Source organism: Cyprinus carpio, chromosome A5, assembly GCF_018340385.1.
Source record: "Cyprinus carpio isolate SPL01 chromosome A5, ASM1834038v1, whole genome shotgun sequence".
NCBI lineage: Eukaryota > Metazoa > Chordata > Actinopteri > Cypriniformes > Cyprinidae > Cyprinus > Cyprinus carpio.
Genome location: NC_056576.1, coordinates 37,394,878 through 37,415,781, shown reverse-complemented (window position 1 = coordinate 37,415,781; position 20,904 = coordinate 37,394,878). Strand labels below are relative to the sequence as shown.

Sequence of the window (20,904 nt, the reverse complement as noted above, 5' to 3'; positions counted from 1 at the left end):
AAAAGCACCCACTAAACTAACGAGATAGGTCTAAGTAATATATAACGCTTTAGCTAGTGGGACTTTCAGTTCTGACTAAATATGACCCTGATGTGTTTCAAGCACAGCCCGTAAAAAAACCATGAAGCGTGGACTGATGTCATCGTCACGCACAGTTTGGCACAGTTCCACGCATAATTTGACACCAGACAAACAAATTTCGCCCCAAAACAAAGGACGTCCTTGCTAATACAGAAATTCAAAATAATGCGGCAGTAAGTTTTCATGGCCATTGAAGAAGCACGAAGTTACACTGAAACACGAAGTTACATTGTAACCCGACGAATGTGTGACGCCAGCGGATCGTAGCCAATCAAAATAAAAAAAAAAAAAATCGCTTGGCGGTAAAGTGGGCGGGGCGTGCTCGTTTATTATTTACAGTGCTGGCATTCGAAAAGCACATTTCACTGCTCCAGTGTCTCTAGAATAAATGATTATCATTCTGCATGTCCTGGAAGCAATTATAAATTTGTTAACAGCTTAGGCTGTTTGCTGTTTTTACATAAGGACGGAATTCGAGAGGAATAATTTAATTTAATTTAATTTAATTTAATTTAATATAATTTAAATTAACCAAAATGGACATTTTTGGACAAAATAAGTCACAGGCAAACAGCACCATTCCGACTGAAAACTGGACATCTGTGAGTAATTTTACAGCTTTTCATTACAACTATCACAGACTTTCGTGTACCTCGCACAGGATATTTTCTTTAATGGTCTTTTTAAATGACAAAATGATCGCAAAGTTATTTGAGAAGTAATAATCAATAAAAGTAGGCTACACTGATTCTTATTTAGCAAGTTAATGGATCACTGATTTCATGCATTGTCATAATCTCATAAAAATAGTCTACCCATGTTACGATTTGATGTTCTGCATGCTTAAAATGAACAGACAAATTAAACAAACTATTCTTCTTTTCCTTTTCTCAGATATACTCTATAGTTCGATGGATTCAAATAATAATGGCCCGGCCTAAGGTATCTATTCAATCATTTTCCTTTAATGTTGCAGTCGTTTAATAAAGAGACACGTATATTAATCATGTTTATGTCTTTCATACTTATATATTTCTTAATGATTTGACCCTCAGCATCTTAGGGGCTGGCTCCATAATCTTTTATGCAATTGTTAAAGGACTAGTAAGAAAACCAGAGGTAAGCCTCCATCATCTGTTACGCTACTGTGATTTATTAATAAGCTGTTCAAACCAGCATGTCATTTTTGACCAGTGTAACACACCTGTGTTTCAAGGTGCTGCCGTTGTTCTTGTTGAGTTTAACAGACCTGCTGTTGGCTCTGAGCTGGATGTGTGGAGGTCTTCTCTTCACCCCGCAGTCCTGTACTTGACGCTTACGACATCTGCTACAACCTTTCCCATAGTGGAGCAGGTACAAAACCCACACGTTATCCATGCAGATGTAATGCTTACCACAGGCAAAAGAAGATACTTCCTCTTTGTGTCTCTGTACATGCCGTGTTTTTGCATCACACTTCCACAAATAAGCCTCATTGCACAGGAGCAGTCATCTTCGATTGACACGTTAAAGCAATAGTTTACCCCAAAATAAAAGGCTAAAAAGTTACTCACACTCAGGCCATCTCAGAAAGAGTTTATTTCTTCATGGAACAGATTTGAAGGAATGTAGCATTGCATCAGTGTCTCAGCAATGGATGCTCTGCAGTGAATGGGTACCGTCAGAATGAGAGTCCATACAGCTGATAAAAACACGCACAATGATCCACAAGCAATCCACACCTCTCCATTCCATTGTGAATACAAAAGATGAAACAAATCCATCATTAAGGACATTAAAAACCATTGCTTCCGGTATCCATTATATTGCATTTCTCTAGTAAAAAAATGTTGTCTCATCTGAACCAGGAGAGAAATATATGCGCAGATCAGCATCCTTTACAAGCCAAAACAATCTAAAACAGCATAATTATGATTATGGACTCATATTTTGGGCCAGAAGTGACCGTTTAAAAGTTTAAACGTCTTAATGATGGATTTGTTTCTTACAAACACTCAGCTTTTGTCTTCTCCAGACATTAACTGATGGGACTGTAGTGCTGTGTATTACTTGTGGATTATTGTGATGTTTTTATCATCTTTTTGGACTCTCATTCTGTTGGCAACCCATTCACTGCAGAGTAAAAACCAACTAACTAGTTGGTGCAATTACTTTTTTGAAAATGATGTGATTGCAGAAAAAATGTAAAGTCTTTAGCCAATATTTGTTGTTCGATTGCCTTTTAAATGTAAGTGCTAAAAAAGAAAGAAACACAAAATGAAGAAAGGGACCATTTTAACCCAAGTGCTTCATTCTCTGCATCCCTGCCAATGCTACTGCAGGGCGTAAACATATGCTTCTCAATCACTAAAGCTGTTTGTTTGGGCATTTAGTTAAAAAAAACTCACAGAGAAGAAAAGCATCTGTGTTTGGGCAGTTTCACGTCAAAAACAAGCTGTTCTCAGCTCAGACCTTAAAACCAGTGAGCTCTAAAGCACAAAACAAACCTGGAACTGGGACGAGTCTGAAAAACGAAGTGGAGCAGCAAATTTGATTCATATTCTTTGCCCTGATATAATTAGTGCTGACCCACTTTTAACGTCTGCACGTGTTCGTTTATAACAGTGGATTGTCATGGCTGTAACGTAATGTGTAGAGCGAAGTTCACTCTATAGTGTTTAATTGGTTCGGTTTCTCACGACTTGTAACACTCACAAATCCTCTATATTAGATTTCCTTAAAACTAACCTAACCTGAAAAATAAAATTCCAGTTGATTTTGGTTGGTCTCTTAAATATGTGACCTAAAATTAAATATTTAGTCACTTCAATATTTTCCCCCATTACAAAAAAAGGTAACACTGCTTAAAAACCTGTGACACAGAAAAACATCAAATTGGTCATTTTCTCAAACTTTTACAAATATCGAAGTGTTGGCTGCATTTGTTAAGCTCAGCAATCATTTATTAAACAAATAATAGTGTTAGCCCCTATTTAAACCCCTGCTATTTGTGGGGAAAATGCGCAGGATTTGACTTTTGAAACCATCCTCCATGCGAGGGGGGGGAGAGAAAACGCCCTGAGGTTTGGAAATCCCTGCCCGAGCTCATGTGACACACTCACTGATGACTCAAACCTGAGTTTATTACAAACGTTTACATTTTTAGAGCTTACAGAAACAAGTAAATGACTAATCAGCAACGCTCTTATCCATCCATTTTGTCTCATCACGGGGAGTCACTGCATTGTAAAATATTATATAACATGTCATTTTAAATCAAGCGTTATTACAGTTCTCTGCTATTAAATCCAGGAAAACATAATCATACTAAAAACTAAACTGTAATAGCATTCAGCAGTGTACAAGTGAGCAAAACCATAGTTCTCCCAAAAAATGACAGTTCTGCAAAGCTCTTTTGCTGTATATTGTATAAACTGGTTTTATAGTATTTTTATGGTACCGTTTTGTCACTTTTGGAGCTTATCAGCATCAGTTCGCCTTTGCATGATCTCTGTGTATTTCACTCGTTGTGTTAATGCAGTATTGCAGTGAATATGACACAGTGCTCTACTTCATCCCACTGACGTATTTCACTGTGCCTTTTTAATAGAGCAACATTGGGTACATAGTTTTAGGATTGTTAGAATCAGACAATACACACCCTGATCAAATATAACTAACAGCTATCCTCCTGTTGCACTCACCTGTGCTTGAAGCAAAACAGAAAGAAAAAAAACCATGTTTGCATTTCTAAGAAAGATATGCTATCTTTAACATACAGAGATTTCTCAATCCTGGAATGTCATTCAGCTCTTTGCTTTGCTTTGACATGAATGTCAACAAAGGTGCTGTAATAAAGTGTTTCCAAACCCTGGCCCTGGAGTCCCTTGTGAAAAACAATTGCACTTAATGATATTGAATGTACATTTGTAGGGAACTTCAAATCTCAAAAGTATGTGACCCTGGACCACAAAACCATTCTTAAGTGTCGATTTTATAAATAAGCTTTTGAATAAATTGAATAAATAATCTTTCCATTGATGTATGGTTTGTTAGGATAGGACAGTATTTGGCTGAGATACAACTATTTGAAAATCTGGAATCTGAGGGAGCAAAAAAATCAAAATATTGAGAAAATCACCTTTAAAGTTGTCCAAAATCAATTCTTACAATGCATATTACTTATCAAAAATTACGTTTTGATATATTTACAGTAGGAAATTTACAAAATATCTTCATGGAACATGATCTGTACTTAATATCCTAATGATTTTTGGCATAAAAGAAAAATTTATAATTTTGACCCATACAGTGTATTTTTGGCTATTGCTACAAATATACCCCAGAGACTTAAGACTGCTTTTGTGTTCCAGGGTCACATATATAAAAACTGTGCATGCCTACAATATAATATTAATGAAATAAAAGGCCACTTAAGTGACTTGAACAGGGATACTTTGATTCTTAACACACTTAAATGCATTTTCAAAACATGTGCACTTTGTAATAATGTCAAATTAAAAGTTTTACTTTATGTACATTTTAAACCATTTTGTTGTAATAATATTTTGTTGTGCTTTAAAGAAATACACTTATTTTTATGCGTTGACTAACTACTAAAGCACATGAAGAGAACTTGATTATAATTTTAACTCTGGTTTGTGCTATTTGATATTACATTTAAAGTTAATATATTTTAAATTTACTAAATTGGAACTTCGTCATTAAAGTGTAATTACAAATATGTTTAAAATACATGAATATAGAAATGACATTAAAGTATATTTTAGTTTACCATAAATGCTTGCCAGTACATTCAGTGGTACACTTTAACATATTTCAAAGAAAAAATAAATAATTATGAAACTACATTTAAAGATGAGCTTAAATCAGGATAGTTCACCATCAAAAATGAAAAAATAAATAAAAATAAATGCTTTTTAATTTACCCATCCTCAGGCTTATCCAAGATGTAGGTGATTTTTTTCTTCAGGAGAAGAGTAAGATTTTTTATTTGCTGACACGGTGATCCATAGAGATTCATATAAAGCAAGTCAGCAGCTGTCCATTTCTAGAAATAAAAAAAGCATATAATTGAACACAGAATTAATCCCGTGGCTCCTGACGATATATGAGTTCTTATGAAGCGAAATGATCAGTCTGTGCAAGAAAATGCACATTATTCACAACATACTCCAGAGCCTCAGGCAAACAGGGAAATCTGATTATTTTCCACAAACTGGTTCTTCCAGAATTCACTAGTTTAATTAAGCACTAAGCATTCTTCTTATTCTGAAAAGTATGATGACGTGTACTTGTTTTGCACAAGGGTAAGCCCGTCTGCACACATTTGCATGTCTCTCTCATCTCACACACCTGGTCTCCACTAACTAACTGCTGGCCTGAATCAGGTGTTTGGTAAGGGAGAAAAAAACTGTGCTGTGTTGAGGCTCTCAGGGTCAGGGTTGGAAAGCACTGCAATCACATATTAATGCGAGAGATGTGGCTTACTGTACTGCGCCAACATGGTTTGAATGTGGATGTGAACTATAGCTGAAAGTATCTTAAACTTTATTAACTTCTCCTTTGACTTTCACATCCTACAGACGCTTTACATGGCCTCGTCTTCTACACGCTGCACTATGTTTGGGTGCTCTACACAGGACTGATGGGGAAGTACAGGAGACTCAATGGTTTCCCAGGCGAGGTAATCGGCTCACCCTTATGAACAGGTTTATATGACGGTAATAAAGCATCATACGATAGACTGCATGTCAACGCTGGCGATGCTGACTGGCTTGTTTATTACAGAATCCAGCAAACACAAGAAGCTGCAGGTGTCTCGGTCCTTTCCGTCATGGTGAGAACATAAATTATACAAAATATCACTCAAACTGAATCCATTAAATATTGATGGAGCAACATAATTTGTGCAAAGAAATGATAAAATAAGTTCTGATTAAAAATCACATAAGTACTTGTTTAAAAGCAGATGTAGTGTCAATTTACCCCAATTTGCCATCATATGTGAGTACTTTTGATATAGAATGGTGTTTGGTCATCTGACTGTCTGTCCTGATCTCTCCATACAGTCTTTTGCCTTTAATGCTCACGGCGCCCGTCTTTGTAGCAGGAAACATGTTTCGTTGTTACACAAACTTCACCCAGCCCTACAGGTCAGTCAGAATACATGCACACATGCACAGAAAATTATTAATAAACTGTACTTTCTCATTACTTATTACTTAGTCATCATTCACAGCTTTTAATTTGAATTAAACCTGTTGTTATTAGGACTTATTGCATGCAGTTCAGTAGTTTCATCTAACCATCGTTTAGTTGTGTGAATACGTTGTTTGAGATGATGCTAATGCAGATGTGATTGTCTTCCAGATGTTTGCTGATGCATACTGGCGCTGTGTATCTCACATCATCCGTAAATACAAAAATGACAGCATGTAGTGTCATTCAAGACTACTGCATGACCATATTCCTTACCACCTTCCTTATGACCTTCATCGGCATCACCGTGAGCCTCTTTAACATTAAGCATGTCTTGATCTCATTTTGATACCTGAGCTAGTTATGATTTTAAAATGCACACTACTGTTCAAAAATTCAACAGTGATATTGTCAAATATTATACGTGAATATCTGTTAAAATGTAATTGATTCCTGTGATCAAAGCTAAATTTTCAGTATCATTACTCCAGTCTTCAGTGTCACATGATCTTCAGAAATCATAATAATATGATGATTTGCTGCTCAAGAATCATTTCTGATTATTATTAATGTTGAAAACAGTTGTGCTGCTTCATATTTTTGTGGAAATCGGGATTCCACAAAAATATTTTATTTGAATATCTTTTGTCTTTAAAATGTCTCTACTGTCTCTTTTGTTCATCTTATTGTATTAATTTCTTTCAAAAAAGTCTTACTGACCCCAAACTTTTGAACAGTAGCATAAGCGAACATTAGGCTAAAGATATATGATTCTCCAGACTGTGTGACTCGATCATAATCTCATTGTAATCCTCGTTTTATTTTCAGACTCTCATGTGTAAAGCTCGCTCCCTGTACAAGCGTATCATCACGTCTCAAGGTTTTTTCGCTGACAATCATTGGGAAACTCTGCGTCTCCTGGAACGGCGTATGCTGCTTTATCCCTCAGCCTTCTTCTTCTGCTGGGGACCAGGTCAGCACACATTTGAAAACATTAAAACATTTAAAAGTTAAAACATATATATAATGTTACTGAGGTGCTAAAGCAGCCAATGAGGAAGATTTTCTCATTTCCCTTGTCAGTTTGTTTAGATAAATTGCAGTTTATTATTTTATTATATTAACAACCCCTGCACATGCATAACACTCCAAATAAAACTCAGGCCTACATTTAAGATTTATGTATTTTAATTACATATAAATTTTCCATTCATTTGGATTACACAGTTTTAGCATAAACAAATGAATAAACTTAATGTGATGCATTACGTATATGAATCATAAATGAAACGGTAAGATTTCTGCACTTAAAAATTCCTGGAATAGTTCATTATTAACTACTTCCGTCTATTTGAATTTATTTAAATGAGCAATATCACACGAGTAGCAGTGCGATTTGGATGTAGGTAATCACAGCGTGCTGATATACAACCATATCGCACGGCTACGATGTGATATTGCATTTATACAACAGTTCGAGGACACGAGTGTGTAAATTAAAAAAAGACAACTACAGAGTGTCTATAAAAACCCTCTTTTGTGCAGAACTACTTTCTTCTGTCACGGAATCAAATCTCAGTTTGATAGTTTAACAGCTGAGCTCAAGATCCGTTACTAATTCAAAAACGTCACTTTACGTTGAGTACTTATTGTATTACTATATTAAAAGCTCACTGAATTATGTATTATAAGAGAGGGATGGGACTGAGCGAATCTGATTACCTGCATCTGATACAGCATTCATTCTCCAGCTCAATCTCTTATTCACAATAAAACATTAGTCTGAATCTTCGCTGAGGAAAGCGATATCTTTGTTGTACTGTCCTTTCATCTATTAAGGGTGATTTCCAATGACAGCTCTGCTCACTGCATTTGTTGGCTGCTTCACAAGCTGTTGTTGGAAGTAAAAAAACTTCCTTGTTTACAACCCTGTTTCAGTCTCTATCAACATAAAAGTCTTTACCGAAGACTCACTCAGAAAAACTTGTCGCCAACTAATGGTGGAAGAATATAACTTATCACAATCACAAACACTGTTTCTCAATACTAAATACTATTATTAAATACTACTATTATTTACTAAATAATCATACAAAATAAAAAACACTTTTATTCACAAAAATATCTTGGCAATTCAGTCAAAAATACAAAGGCAGCGCTCTGATATACTGCATTAAAGTTATAAAAATATAAAGTTATGAGACTTTGCTCTCAGCCAAAAACTGTTTGCTCTGGAAACAAATAATAGATTATTGAGACCAAAGACTGCCCCGGTTAGATTTACCCAAAACAAATTATATCTCACGTTTAAATATAATAGCGCTGAATGGCCGCTGACGCCCTAGAGCTCATATCTCTGAAAACATCAAAGAAAATAGTAGTTATCTTTGTTAACAAACCGCATTTTTGAAGTCTAAACAACTACATTCTCGCCTAAAAAACTCTTAAAACTACATTCCGTGACACAAAACAGTATTATTTATAAAATTATAGTGGATTTGGGTGTCTGCCGTGACACTGGCTGTGAGAAATACAAACAGCAATGAAACTGTTATCAGTAGAATATTGCATTCCTGGAAAAGACTCTCAGCCAATCAGATTTGAGAACCAGAAAGAAATGTTGTATAAATAATAATATTTTCAATTTGCTGAGAATGAGCTTTAATCTGTTCATTATGAAGAAGAATAAATGGATTCAGTTAAAAAGTATGAACAAGGTCCAAATATGGCTACTTGTGGAACAAGCAATATTTAATTAATTAAAATGTATGAGATTGAAACAAACAAATGATAACTATATAAACCTATAGATATTTTGTATATAAAACATACACCTCATTAGAACTATTACAGAAACCCTACTGTTTCTTATTGTTTCAATTATGTATGACTGACAATTAAGTTTATGTTAAATCAAAATGTGTAATCAAAATGGATATAAATTTTATATGCAATTCAAATACATAAATCTTAAAAATAGCTTGTTAATAACTTCACGTAATTAATTACAATGAACTATTTTTTGAGTGAAAAAAATCCACAGCTAAACACTCTCTCTCTCCAGCATCTTCACTCTATGATTTTTTGTGATCTCGTCTTTATTTCAGCAATATTTCTGGCCACTATGATGTTGGTGAAACCGGACATAATAGAGGGAAGGATGGGAGTGGTTCTCTACATCCTACAGGTTCGCCAAAATACATAAAAACTCCTAGTAAACTAACCACAATACCCCCGCATGCCAGTGTGCTGTAACATGTTCCTGTTCTCGACAGGCCTTCACCTCGGCCTCTCAGGGTCTGTTGAACTGCCTGGTTTACGGCTGGACGCAGCAGCACTTTCGCTCTCTCAGCAGCGGCAGCATCATACGGGACGCCACCACCCAGACTCCCCTGCTGCGCTCCCAGAAGCCAAACTACGCCGCTTTGCGCTCTACTGCATCACTCACCAATTTTGTCTGATGGAAGGACACGCAAGAATCCCTGCAATGCATTGGGAAGACACTTCAAACCAAAGCCACCGGGGGATCAAACCCATGACTTGGCTGTTGCGAGCATCATGCTCTACACATTGAGCTTCCTGAGCCAGTACAGCACACACTAACTGAAGACTGAAACAAGTGAAGTATCGTTGTGGTCTAACAGACGCGTTTAGTCTTGATAAAACCAGCCGGAGCAGAAGTGTTTGCTTTGCTGTTGTATTATTAACACCAGATGCCAGATAAAGACGCTCTGCTGAAAAGGCAGCTTAATGTTTTTTTCTACTTTGGTTTTGTTTTAAGATTTCAGATGCTGCACCTGCTGCTAGTTTAGCTGAGAAACCCACTTTAAGAAACTGTTTCATTATCCAGCCTCTACAATACTAGCTTTTACAATGACATGATCGAGACTTTCACAGCGCACTGCTGAACTATCGAAAAGGGAAAGACCGAAGGGGGATTACAGACAGAGGAAAATAGTTCTGAAACAGGATCTGAGAAGACAATGCTGCTGCTTTCCATCCAAAAACACAAAACAAACAAAACCTGAACCCACCTACACACAGTGTTTAGAGTGCAGGTATCAGTCACTGCTAAAGGAGCATGAAACAAATCATTCATCCTTCAAAACAATACTTCTCAATGGAGCTGATGAGAAATATTAGCGGGAAAAGACTCATATGAACCTGTCAAGATAGTAGCAATGAATCCTGAATAAGCATTTTGCTTAAAATGAGGTCTTTACAGTCATGGAAAAGCTGGAAATATTTAGAAATTGTGGTTTTCAGGTTCGGAAAAGTTCTGAAATACTCTTAACAGGATTGTTTCACCCCAAAAGTAATATCCTTTCATCTTTTACACTTCGTTCCAAACCCCAAAAAAAATGTTATCTTTGAAACACGGATGAAGATATTTTTAATGAAACCTTGATATTTCTGTCCCTTCACTGACGCTGATGATTCAAAAAGTTCATAAAGGCATCATACAAGAAATCCAGTAATCCAAGCTTTCATAAGAGACACGATCGGTAGATGCAATATTTAATTCTCATATATACACAATGATCTACGCACATCCATAGAGCACATACAATATGCTCACGCAGAACAAACCTCATATGAGTGACTTTTACCATGTGTGTGACCTTTCAGTGGAAGGACAGAAGTCTCTCAGGTTTCATTAAAATCATGATCTTCATCGAAGTTTCAAAGCTGAACAAAAATCTTGTGGGTTTCAAGAGACATGAGGGTGAGTAAATGATGACAGTGTTTTCATATTTGGCTGAACTATCCCTTTACAATGTCTTAGAAAATTTCTATAGTTGCTAACTTTTTCTAGTTATGCTTTGTTTTAAAATATGTTTTTGACTAGAAACTGGAGTGCAATCTCTGTTGTGTTTTAAAAGTCCTTGTTCAGTAATTACAAACAGCTGGAAAAATCATGTTAAAAAGTTCATTTGTTAAAAGTGCGGGAATCCTATAACACCTATATATATATATAGGTATATATACTGTTTTCCCATTTTAGTTTGGCACACATTTATCACATGACAGAATGACTTTAATGAAGTATTTTATATGCATGTGTGTACATAGTCTTTCCACATTAAATGCTGTTAAAAATGTATGAAATATTTTAATAAAAATGTATTAGGTGCTGATGTTTTGGGGTGGTTGATTTCAGATTTGTACAAATGTATTCCTGCTCTAATTCTCTGCAAAATACTGCCACCTGCTGAAACAAGCCAACATTATTACATACTGCTCTCGCCAACATTATTTTTATATCAACAGTTTATGGAGGACCAAACCTGTAGAAATTCCTAATAAATTAATGAATAAATAAATGTATATAAATAGGAAAATAAATATACATACACACGACGGACAGAAATATAAATAAAATCAATAATTAAAAATGTGAAAATAAATGTATAAATAAATACAAGAGGAAATAAATACGTATAACAACAATTTTTTTTTAGAATTAAATAAGCATAAAATAAATAAAAAATAAATTAAAGAATAAAAATGAAAAATAAAGTTAAAATAAATAAAGTTATTAATTGAAATTGAATTAAGACATTCAGTCATTAATTCTGCGAGATTGGTCCTCCATATAGTTTACAAAGAGAAAATACATCTAAATATTAATTCACAGAAATAAAAAAGGTATAACAAAAGTGAAATAAAAAACAAACACAAATATAGAAATACAATCCTCAAGGAAAGGCCTTAGTGAACAAATGTTTTAAATGTACAGTGAAAGTCAATAAGGCCCGAAACTACAAAGGAACCGACAGAGAAGAGCAGAAGCTCATGAATATTAAATGCACTCACACGCACGTGTCTATCACAGCATCCAATCAAACAGCCGCAAGCAGACATCCCGGAAACCGTGAGCCAATGAAAACACGCAGGAAACTTGCACATTAGGAGCAATCATGTGTAAAGAGAATAATAGTGCCACTCCAGATCACTCACAGAGAAGGAGGTCAAGTTTCAGAAAGATTTATATTCCACGGCCATCCTAGAGAGTTATATTTCAAAACATGGAGAACAAACGGACCATTAATTTTGGCGCGGGACCAGCTAAACTTCCACAGCCGGTGAGTTAGTGCATCCCTAAACAAATGGTGCGTTATTTAGGATTATTCATTGTTTCACACTAAATATTGATTATGTTTTCATTACTTAGAGAAGCATAAATAAGGCAGCGCGATCATCATATCAGTACTCTATCAGTTACAAAGCACTGCGCATGCAGAAATATATCGTGATAATGAGTGCGCAGGATGGTTGTGCAATGTTAAATAAACACGTGCGTTCTGCTGGGCGAGATGTGCAATGTTGCGTCAGCCGCAATCTGGCTTCAGATTCGCCTTTTGACTGAACTCTAGATCTGCGAAAAAGTACACTCCATACATTTAAATCGGTTCAGAGCACATTTAAATGCTAAAGAGAGGTGTGAAAGCTTACATTCACATCATTAGTAGCATGCTCTCTCATTAGGTAACTCACTATTTCTGAGTGTTGTTGGTTGTTTACTTCGCAGAAGTTCAGGGTTTTAGTTGTTTCTCTCCAGTGCAGTGTCCTGTTGTAAACTGTTAATGATTGCATGGGCGATTTCACCATGGATTCACACAAGTCGTGTTTCCATGGTTTTATCTTTTTCACTGAGGTTGCTAGGATACTGAACTTAAAGATGGTCACAAATAGAAGGACTTTCATTTAAAGAAATACTTGAAGATGAAGGATTTGCTCAACATTAAATTGCCCTAGGGCCATCCAAGATGTAGATGAGTTTGTTTCTTCATCAGATTTGGAGAAATGTATCATTGCATCAGTGTCTCAGCAATGGATGCTCTGCAGTGAATGGGTGCCGTCAGAATGAGAGTCCAAACAGCTGATAAAAACATCACAATACAGCCATTTGACTCCATTCCATCAATTAATATCTTGAGAAACTGCATGTTTGTAAGAAAAAAAAAAAAAAAATCCATCATTGAGATGATTTAACGTTAAACTGTCACTCCTGGCCAAAATATGAGTCCATAATCCATAAAAACACTTCCTCCAGTGAAAAAGTCCATCTCCTGTTGTCTCTCACATTTCTGAGTGAACTATTCCTTTAAGGGAATATTCCTTTCTAACTATCCTTTTCTAAAGACCTTCTGTTTATGGTTGTACAGGCAAAGCCATATATATATATATGTATATGTGAAATTATTATTATAATAAATGAGTTATTGAATGGATATTATTCTATTCTTAGGTTTTACTCCAAGCACAGAAGGAGCTGCTGGATTACAGTGGCACTGGGATAAGCATTCTTGGTAAGGATCTGTATTTTTAATATATACGTTTGTGTGTGTAATGCCGTGTTTTTGAGGCATTTATTTCTCTTTTGCAACCAGAAATGAGCCACAGATCGTCTGATTTCTCCAAGATCATAAACACTTCTGAAAACCTTCTCCGTGAACTTCTGTGAGTGTTTACATCTGTCCCTCAATCGGAGATTAATGTCTTTGTTCATATTCCGTGACAAATGTATAATCTGTGTTGTACAATTTGAACAGGAACGTACCTGAAAACTATAAGATACAGGTTCTGCAAGGTGGAGGCTCGGGACAGTTCAGCGGGATCCCTCTCAATCTGATCGGTCTGAAGGAGGACAGGTGTGCGGATTATCTGGTCACGGGGACGTGGTCTGCGAAGGCAGCAAAAGAGGCAGAGAAGTATGGAAAAGTGAACGTGATCCATCCGAAACTGGATAGCTACACCAGTGAGTAATCACAGCTATATTTATTAATGCTGAGTGAACAGAAGATCTTTATAAAACACTATTTGTCTTCTGAAATATGTTTATATTTTACATTCTTTCCAAAAGAATTGTTGTGTCCCTTGTGAAAAAGAAGTACACTTTAGCATACTTTTAAAAAGAGCGCTTAGTATGAAAGCAATATAGTTTGAAAGAATATATTTATGTGTGAACTGAATGTCATGCTTTCAGGCACTATATGCATGTTAATTGCAATTATATTAGAGTTTAAATTTATATTAAATGCAATTTTTTTTTGACACACTTAAGTAGAACTTAAATACATCTTCAAATGTAATTTCAGAATTTATTTTATTGTCTTTGAAATATGAAATATAAAGTTTACTGCTGAATGTACTGACAAGCATTTATGGTTAACTAAAAATATACTTTAATCTCATTTCTATTGCAACTTATATTTAAATATACTCGTAATTGCACATTTTAATGATAAAGTTGAAATTTAGTATATTTAAAATGTGAACTTTTAGTATTTTAGTCAACACATCAAAATAAATGCACTTACAGCATGACAGAAGATTATTAAAACATTTAAAGCTTTTAATTTTACATTATTGCAGTGGACTTTTTAAAAGTCTACTTAAGTGCATTAAGAAACATAGCCAAGAAAGTACATCTAAGTGGCATTTTATTTCATTAAATGCACTTATAGCATGACAGAAGATTATTAAAACATAAAGATTTAAAATGTACTTTAAAACTTTTAATTTTACATTATTGCAAAGTGCACTTTTTAAAAGTGTATTTTAGTGCATTAAGAAACATAGCCAAGAAAGTACATCTAAGATGCATTTTATTTCATTCATATTATATTATCAGCAAGTACAGTTTAAAAATAACCTACGATGATGTATACGTCAAATGCACATTTAATAAAAGTGAAGCACAATTATTTTTCAGAAGGGGCTGCACAGCTCTGGTCCTCACATGACTTGTAGTGATGAAGCAAACTTTATTTTCCCAGAAATACCAGACAGTAGCACTTGGTCGCTGAATCCTTCAGCATCTTATGTCTACTACTGCTGCCATGAGCGGTGCACGGCGTTGAGTTGACTTCATCCCGGACACTAAAGTAGTGGTTCTGGTCAGCGACATGTCATCCAACTTCCTCTCCAGGCCAGTAGATGTGTCGAAGGTTGGTGATACTCCTTCAAGTTCATTGTTGTTGTCATAAAAGCTCTTCACATATATCATAAGGTCCTAATTGTTTTGTTAATGCTGTGAGTCTCTGTCCGTTTCTACAGTTTGGTCTGATATTTGCCGGCGCGCAGAAGAATGTGGGCTGTGCCGGTGTGACGGTTGTCATTGTCAGAGAGGATTTGATGGGCAAGGCCCTGAAAGAGTGTCCTATTATACTGGACTATCAGGTGCAGGCTGGCAATAACTCGCTCTACAACACTCCTCCATGCTTCAGGTACGACTTTTCTTTGTTCATCATACAGTGTCTCTGTAGACTTCAATTAAATGACATACATAATTATCAGCTTGCTAATTCTAGGTAGCTATATAAAAGCTTACCAAACAAGCAGCAGTCGATTTTTGACTTCTTTTAAAATCATTTTTGAAAGAAGATTCTTCTGCTCACCAAGGCTGCATTTATTTGAACAAAAATACAGTAGAAACAGTAATATTGTGAAATATTTTTACAATTTAAATGAACCGTTTTCTATGTGTATATGTAGTAAAAAAAAAAAGTTTATTTCTGTGATGTGCAGCTGTATTTTCAGCATCATTACTCCAGTCTTCAGTGTCACATGATCTTCAGAAATCATTCTAATATGATGATTTGCTGCTCAAGAAACATTTCTGATTATTATCAATGTTGAAAACAGTTGTGCTGCACAATGTTTTTGTGGAAACTGTGAAAGCCTAAATTTAGGCTATTTATAATTCTGTGCATTAATTTTGAATTTAGTAAATAGCCAATATCCATCTGTGTTTTTCACAATTTTTACAACAATTTCAATGGCATCCAGTCAGATTTTTAATTAAGGTTTTATTAGGGATGCACCGATATGAAAATTTTGGCCGATACCGATATTTTATTTTTATTTGAAAGCCAATAACTGATATCTTGGCCAACAAATCTATATCCAAATTTTTATATACTTTTTGAGAGCCTGATTATAAAAAAGGTCTCCTCATTAAATGCCACATCCCAAACACTTCAACATAAGCAGCCTAGTTTGAACAGTGTACATTTTAAAAATAGTATTACATTACATTTACATTTAGTCATTTAGCAGACGCTTTTATCCAAAGCGACTTACAAATGAGGACAATGGAAGCAATCAAAAACAACAAAAGAGCAATGATATATAAGTGCTATAACAAGTCTCAGTTAGCTTAAACGCAGTACATGTAGCAAGGGCTTTTAAATAATATAATAAATAAAAAGAAAACAGATAGAATAGAAAAAAGAATACAGCAAGCCAGTGTTAGAGTTTTTTTAAATTGTATAATAAATGAAAAGAAAACAGATAGAATACAAAAAGATAAGAAAGGTAGTTAGATTATATATATATTTTTAAATAGAATTAGAATAGTGAGTGCAAAAGTTAGAGGGTCAAATAAAGATGGAAGAGATGTGTTTTATAGCCGATTCTTGAAGATGGCTAAGGACTCAGCTGGCAGGTTGGGCAGGTCATTCCACCAGGAAGGAACATTTAATTTAAAAGTCTGTAAAAGTGACTTTGTGTTTCTTTGGGATGGCACAATCAAGCGACGTTCACATGCAGAACGCAAGCTTCTAGAGGGCACTTAAGTCTGAAGTAATGAATTTAGGTAAAGGGGTGCAAAGCCAGTGGTGGTTTTGTATGCAAACATCAATGCCTTGAATTTTATGCAAGCAGCTATAGCCAGTGCAAATTGATAAATAGAGGTGTGACGTGTATTCTTTTCGGCTCATTAAAAATTAATCTTGCTGCCGCGTTTTGGATTAATTGTAAAGGTTTGATAGAACTGGCTGGAAGACCTACCAAGGAGAGCGTTGCAATAGTCTAGCCTGGACAGAACAAAAGCTTGAACAAGGAGTTGTGTTGCATGTTCCGAAAGAAAGGGCCTGATCTTCTTGATGTTGAATAAAGCAAATCTGCAGGACCGGACAGTTTTAGCAATGTGGTCTGAGAAAGTTAGCTGATCATCAATCATAACTCCAAGGTTTCTGGCTGTTTTTGAAGGAGTTGATGGTGAAATTGTGATGAAACAATGGGTTTGCTGGAACCACAAGCAGTTCCGTCTTGGCAAGGTTTGAGTTGAAGGTGATGGTCCTTCATCCAGCAAGAAATGTCTGTTACACAAGCTGAGATGCGAGCAGCAATCTTCGGATCATCAGGATGGAAGGTGAGGTAGAGTTGAGTGTCATCAGCATAGCAATGGTATGAAAAGCCATGTTTCTGAATGACTGAACCTAATGATGCCATGTAGACAGAGAAGAGAATGGTCCAAGAACTGAGCCCTGAGGCACCCCAGTAGTTAGATGCTGCGACTTGGACACCTCACCTCTCCAAGATACTTTGAAGGACCTATCTGAGTGGTAAGACTCAAACCACTGGAGTGCGGTTCCTGAAATGCCCTTTGTCAGTAGGGTTGACAGGAGGATCTGGTGATTAACCGTGTCAAAAGCAGCAGACAGATCAAGCAAGATAAGTATTGAAGATTTGGATTCCGCTCTTGCCAGTCTTATGGCTTAAGCAACTGAGAGCAAGGCAGTCTCTGTTGAATGTCCACTTCTGAAACCAGACTGGTTGCTGTTGAGGAGGTTGTTCTGTGTGAGAAAGGCAGAGACTTGGTTGAACACAGTTCAAGTGTTTATTTAATGAAAGGAAGAAGGGAAACCGGTCTGTAGTTCTCTAAAAGAAATGGGTTAAGGGTGGGTTTCTTAAGTATTGGGGTTATACAAGCCTTTCTAAATGTTGAGGGAAAAACACCAGTGTGAAGGGATGTGCTAATGATGTGAGTGAGTGCAGGTACAACTGCAGGAGAAATGACTTGAAGGAGATGAGATGGAATAGGATCAAGCGGACAAGTAATAGGATGATTAGAAAGAATGAGTTTGGAGACTTCTGCCTCAGAGAGTGAAGAGAAGGATGTGAACGAGTGTATGTTTGCTGGTGAGATGTGCTTGATGGATTGTGGTGTGGAAAATTGTGCACTGATGTTTTTAATTGTATTAATGAAAAACGTGGCAAAGTCGTCAGCTGTTAGAGTTGATGCAGGAGGGGGAGGAGGGGGACAAAGGAACCAGGAAAATGTTTTAAAAAGCATGCGAGAGTTAGACGAAGTGTTAATTTTGTTTTACTATCCCATTACCAAATTTCATCATAAACAGTCTTACAAATAAATAAAATAATGCGTAAATAATGCAAACAAGTCATCTTAAGTCAAGTCTTTCTGAAGGAAATAATGCATTATATATAACACCTAAAATATATCCCAAAAATTCTCATATCGCACATACACATAAAACAAAAAAAACCATCAATCAATCCGACGACACCGATATGGTGGCTGATATATCGCACATCCCTACGTTTTACGGTTTTGTTCACATCTTATCTGAAATACCTTAAACTTGATATAATTACTGAAACACACAGCCATGCGGCTGATTTCAAGGTCTGTTTTGTAGATCCTCCACACAGATACTTTTTCCAGGCTAAATGAGGAAGAAAACTTAATACAAAGTTACAAAAACAATATTTTCATTGTCTCTATTTTTTCCAGGAACCCTTTTATGATTCAGTCTTCACCTGTTCCTTTTTTATTTTCTTTTGAACCGTTTTGTAACTATGACTTTCACATGCTTGTTCTTCTTACAGTATTTACATCATGGCTTTGGTTCTGGAGTGGATCAAGAACAACGGAGGGGCGGATGCCATGGAACGACTTAAAACAAACAGAAATCCGACATCATCTATGACATCATCAACCACTCCGATGGATTCTACTCGTCAGTGATTCCGTCGTTATCTGTCCTAATCACATCCTAACATTTCTAACAAACACTTGGATCACCGTTTCACAGATAGAATATAATCTTCTCATACAGAAGGATATTCCTAATGTACAATATTAAACATTCAACTTTTTCATTTTTATTCACTATTTAATAGTTAATATATATTTAAAAAAAAAAGGATTTTAGTACAATTAAAACCAGATATTCTTATAATAAAAAGTAATAGTTGACTAATGCAGTATTTTCCACATTATGCTCTCCTCATCAGACTTGTTTTTGTTCTCAAATGAATTCTCGCCCTATTTTTCCCGCGCTGTACGGTCTCTTGCAGGTGCCCGGTTGACGAGGCATGTCGAAGCCGCATGAACATCCCATTCCGCATCGGAAAGAAGGAAGGAGATTGAAAGTCTTGAAAAGGCATTCCTGGATGGTTGCATCGAAACTTGGCATGATCTCACTTAAAAGGACACAGGTGTTGTATGAAAAAAAATTAGGAAAAACGTTACGCCTGTTTTTTGTAATTCATCTAATCGTTTGTGTGGTTTGCATACAGTAGTTTGACAACCAAACATTTTCATTTGCTTTAACGGACGGAGGAGTAATGTTGTTGCACAATCTACACTGAATAACTACTGATTCATGCACAATTTAAATGGACAAAAAAAGTTTACAGATAAATCAGTGCTGGTCAGTCTGAGATGATACAGTTAACTTTCAAAATGTAGATGAGTTTGTTTCTGCATCAGGTTTGGGGAAATGTAGCATTGCATCAGTGTCACCATCAATGGATGCTCTACAGTGAATGGGTTGCCGTCAGGATGAGAGTTCCAAAACACAGCTGATAAAAAAACACCACAATAATCCCACGGCACTCCAGTCCATCAATTTAATGTCTTGAGAAGCTAAAAGCTGCGTGTTTCTAAAAACAATCCATCATTAAGGCATTTTAACTTCAGTCCATAATCTATAATAACACTTCCTTGTATTTTGGCAATGGTTTGAAGCGTCTTATAAAAAAAAACGTCTTAATAAAAAAAAAAACATCGTGGATTTGTTCTTACAAACATGCATCTTTTCACTTCTCAAGACATTTAATTGATGGACTGGAGTGTTGTGGATTATTGTGATGTTTTCATTTTCTGACGGCAACCCATTCACTGCAGAGCATCCATTGCTGAGACACTGATGCAATGCTGCATTTCTCCAAACCTGATGAAGAAACAAAATCATCTACATCTTGAATGGCCTGAGGGTGAATACATTTTCAGACTAATTTTCATTTTTCGGTTGATAAAAATTCAGTGATAAAATGTGATTTGTCTTCTAAGTTATGCGCCACTCAGAAATGTATAGAGAATGAGACTATTCAAATTTGAATACGAGTCTGTCTTGATCTGAATTGCGGGTAGCAACCAGGATTTGGAATTTCCAGAAATAAAATGTTTTGAGATGTTAATTATTTTTAAAGGTTTTTTGGGGACTTGTAAGACTTTTAAGGTAAGGTATTGTCTCATCAGTTGAGAACAAATGCATCAGGGAAATAAATATCAAATTAGTCCAAATGAATATAATGTTTAGTAACCACATGCTTGCTCTGTCCTTTCAGTGTGTCCTACACATAAAAAAAAAAAAAAAAAGAACAAGCAAAGCACATTATACAGTGATTGGGTTCTGTATCGTGCCTCATGATTGTTTCACTGTGTATTTCAGGTCCGTGGGTGGCATCCGGGGCTTCCCTGTACAATGCTGTGACTGTTGTGTGACTGATGTGAAGGCTCTTGCCGCATACATGGGGAAGAATTCCTTAAGAATCACCCACCGTTAGCTTAAAAAGCCTTTTCTG

General features: G+C 35.9%; 1 protein-coding gene and 1 pseudogene across 1 annotated transcript; both read left to right on the top strand.

The window, feature by feature from the left end:
- Positions 1 to 5,942: 5,942 nt before the first annotated feature.
- LOC122145101 (transmembrane protein 116-like) lies at positions 5,943 to 10,613 on the top strand. The gene is made up of 5 exons (XM_042757147.1): positions 5,943 to 6,236; positions 6,454 to 6,589; positions 7,111 to 7,255; positions 9,390 to 9,469; positions 9,558 to 10,613. Exons 1-5 carry the CDS (start codon positions 6,166 to 6,168, stop codon positions 9,741 to 9,743), a joined length of 618 nt encoding a protein of 205 aa, XP_042613081.1. The 5' UTR covers positions 5,943 to 6,165; the 3' UTR covers positions 9,744 to 10,613.
- A 1,541-nt stretch (positions 10,614 to 12,154) lies between these two features.
- Positions 12,155 to 20,886, top strand: LOC109098007 (annotated as a pseudogene).
- Positions 20,887 to 20,904: the final 18 nt, after the last annotated feature.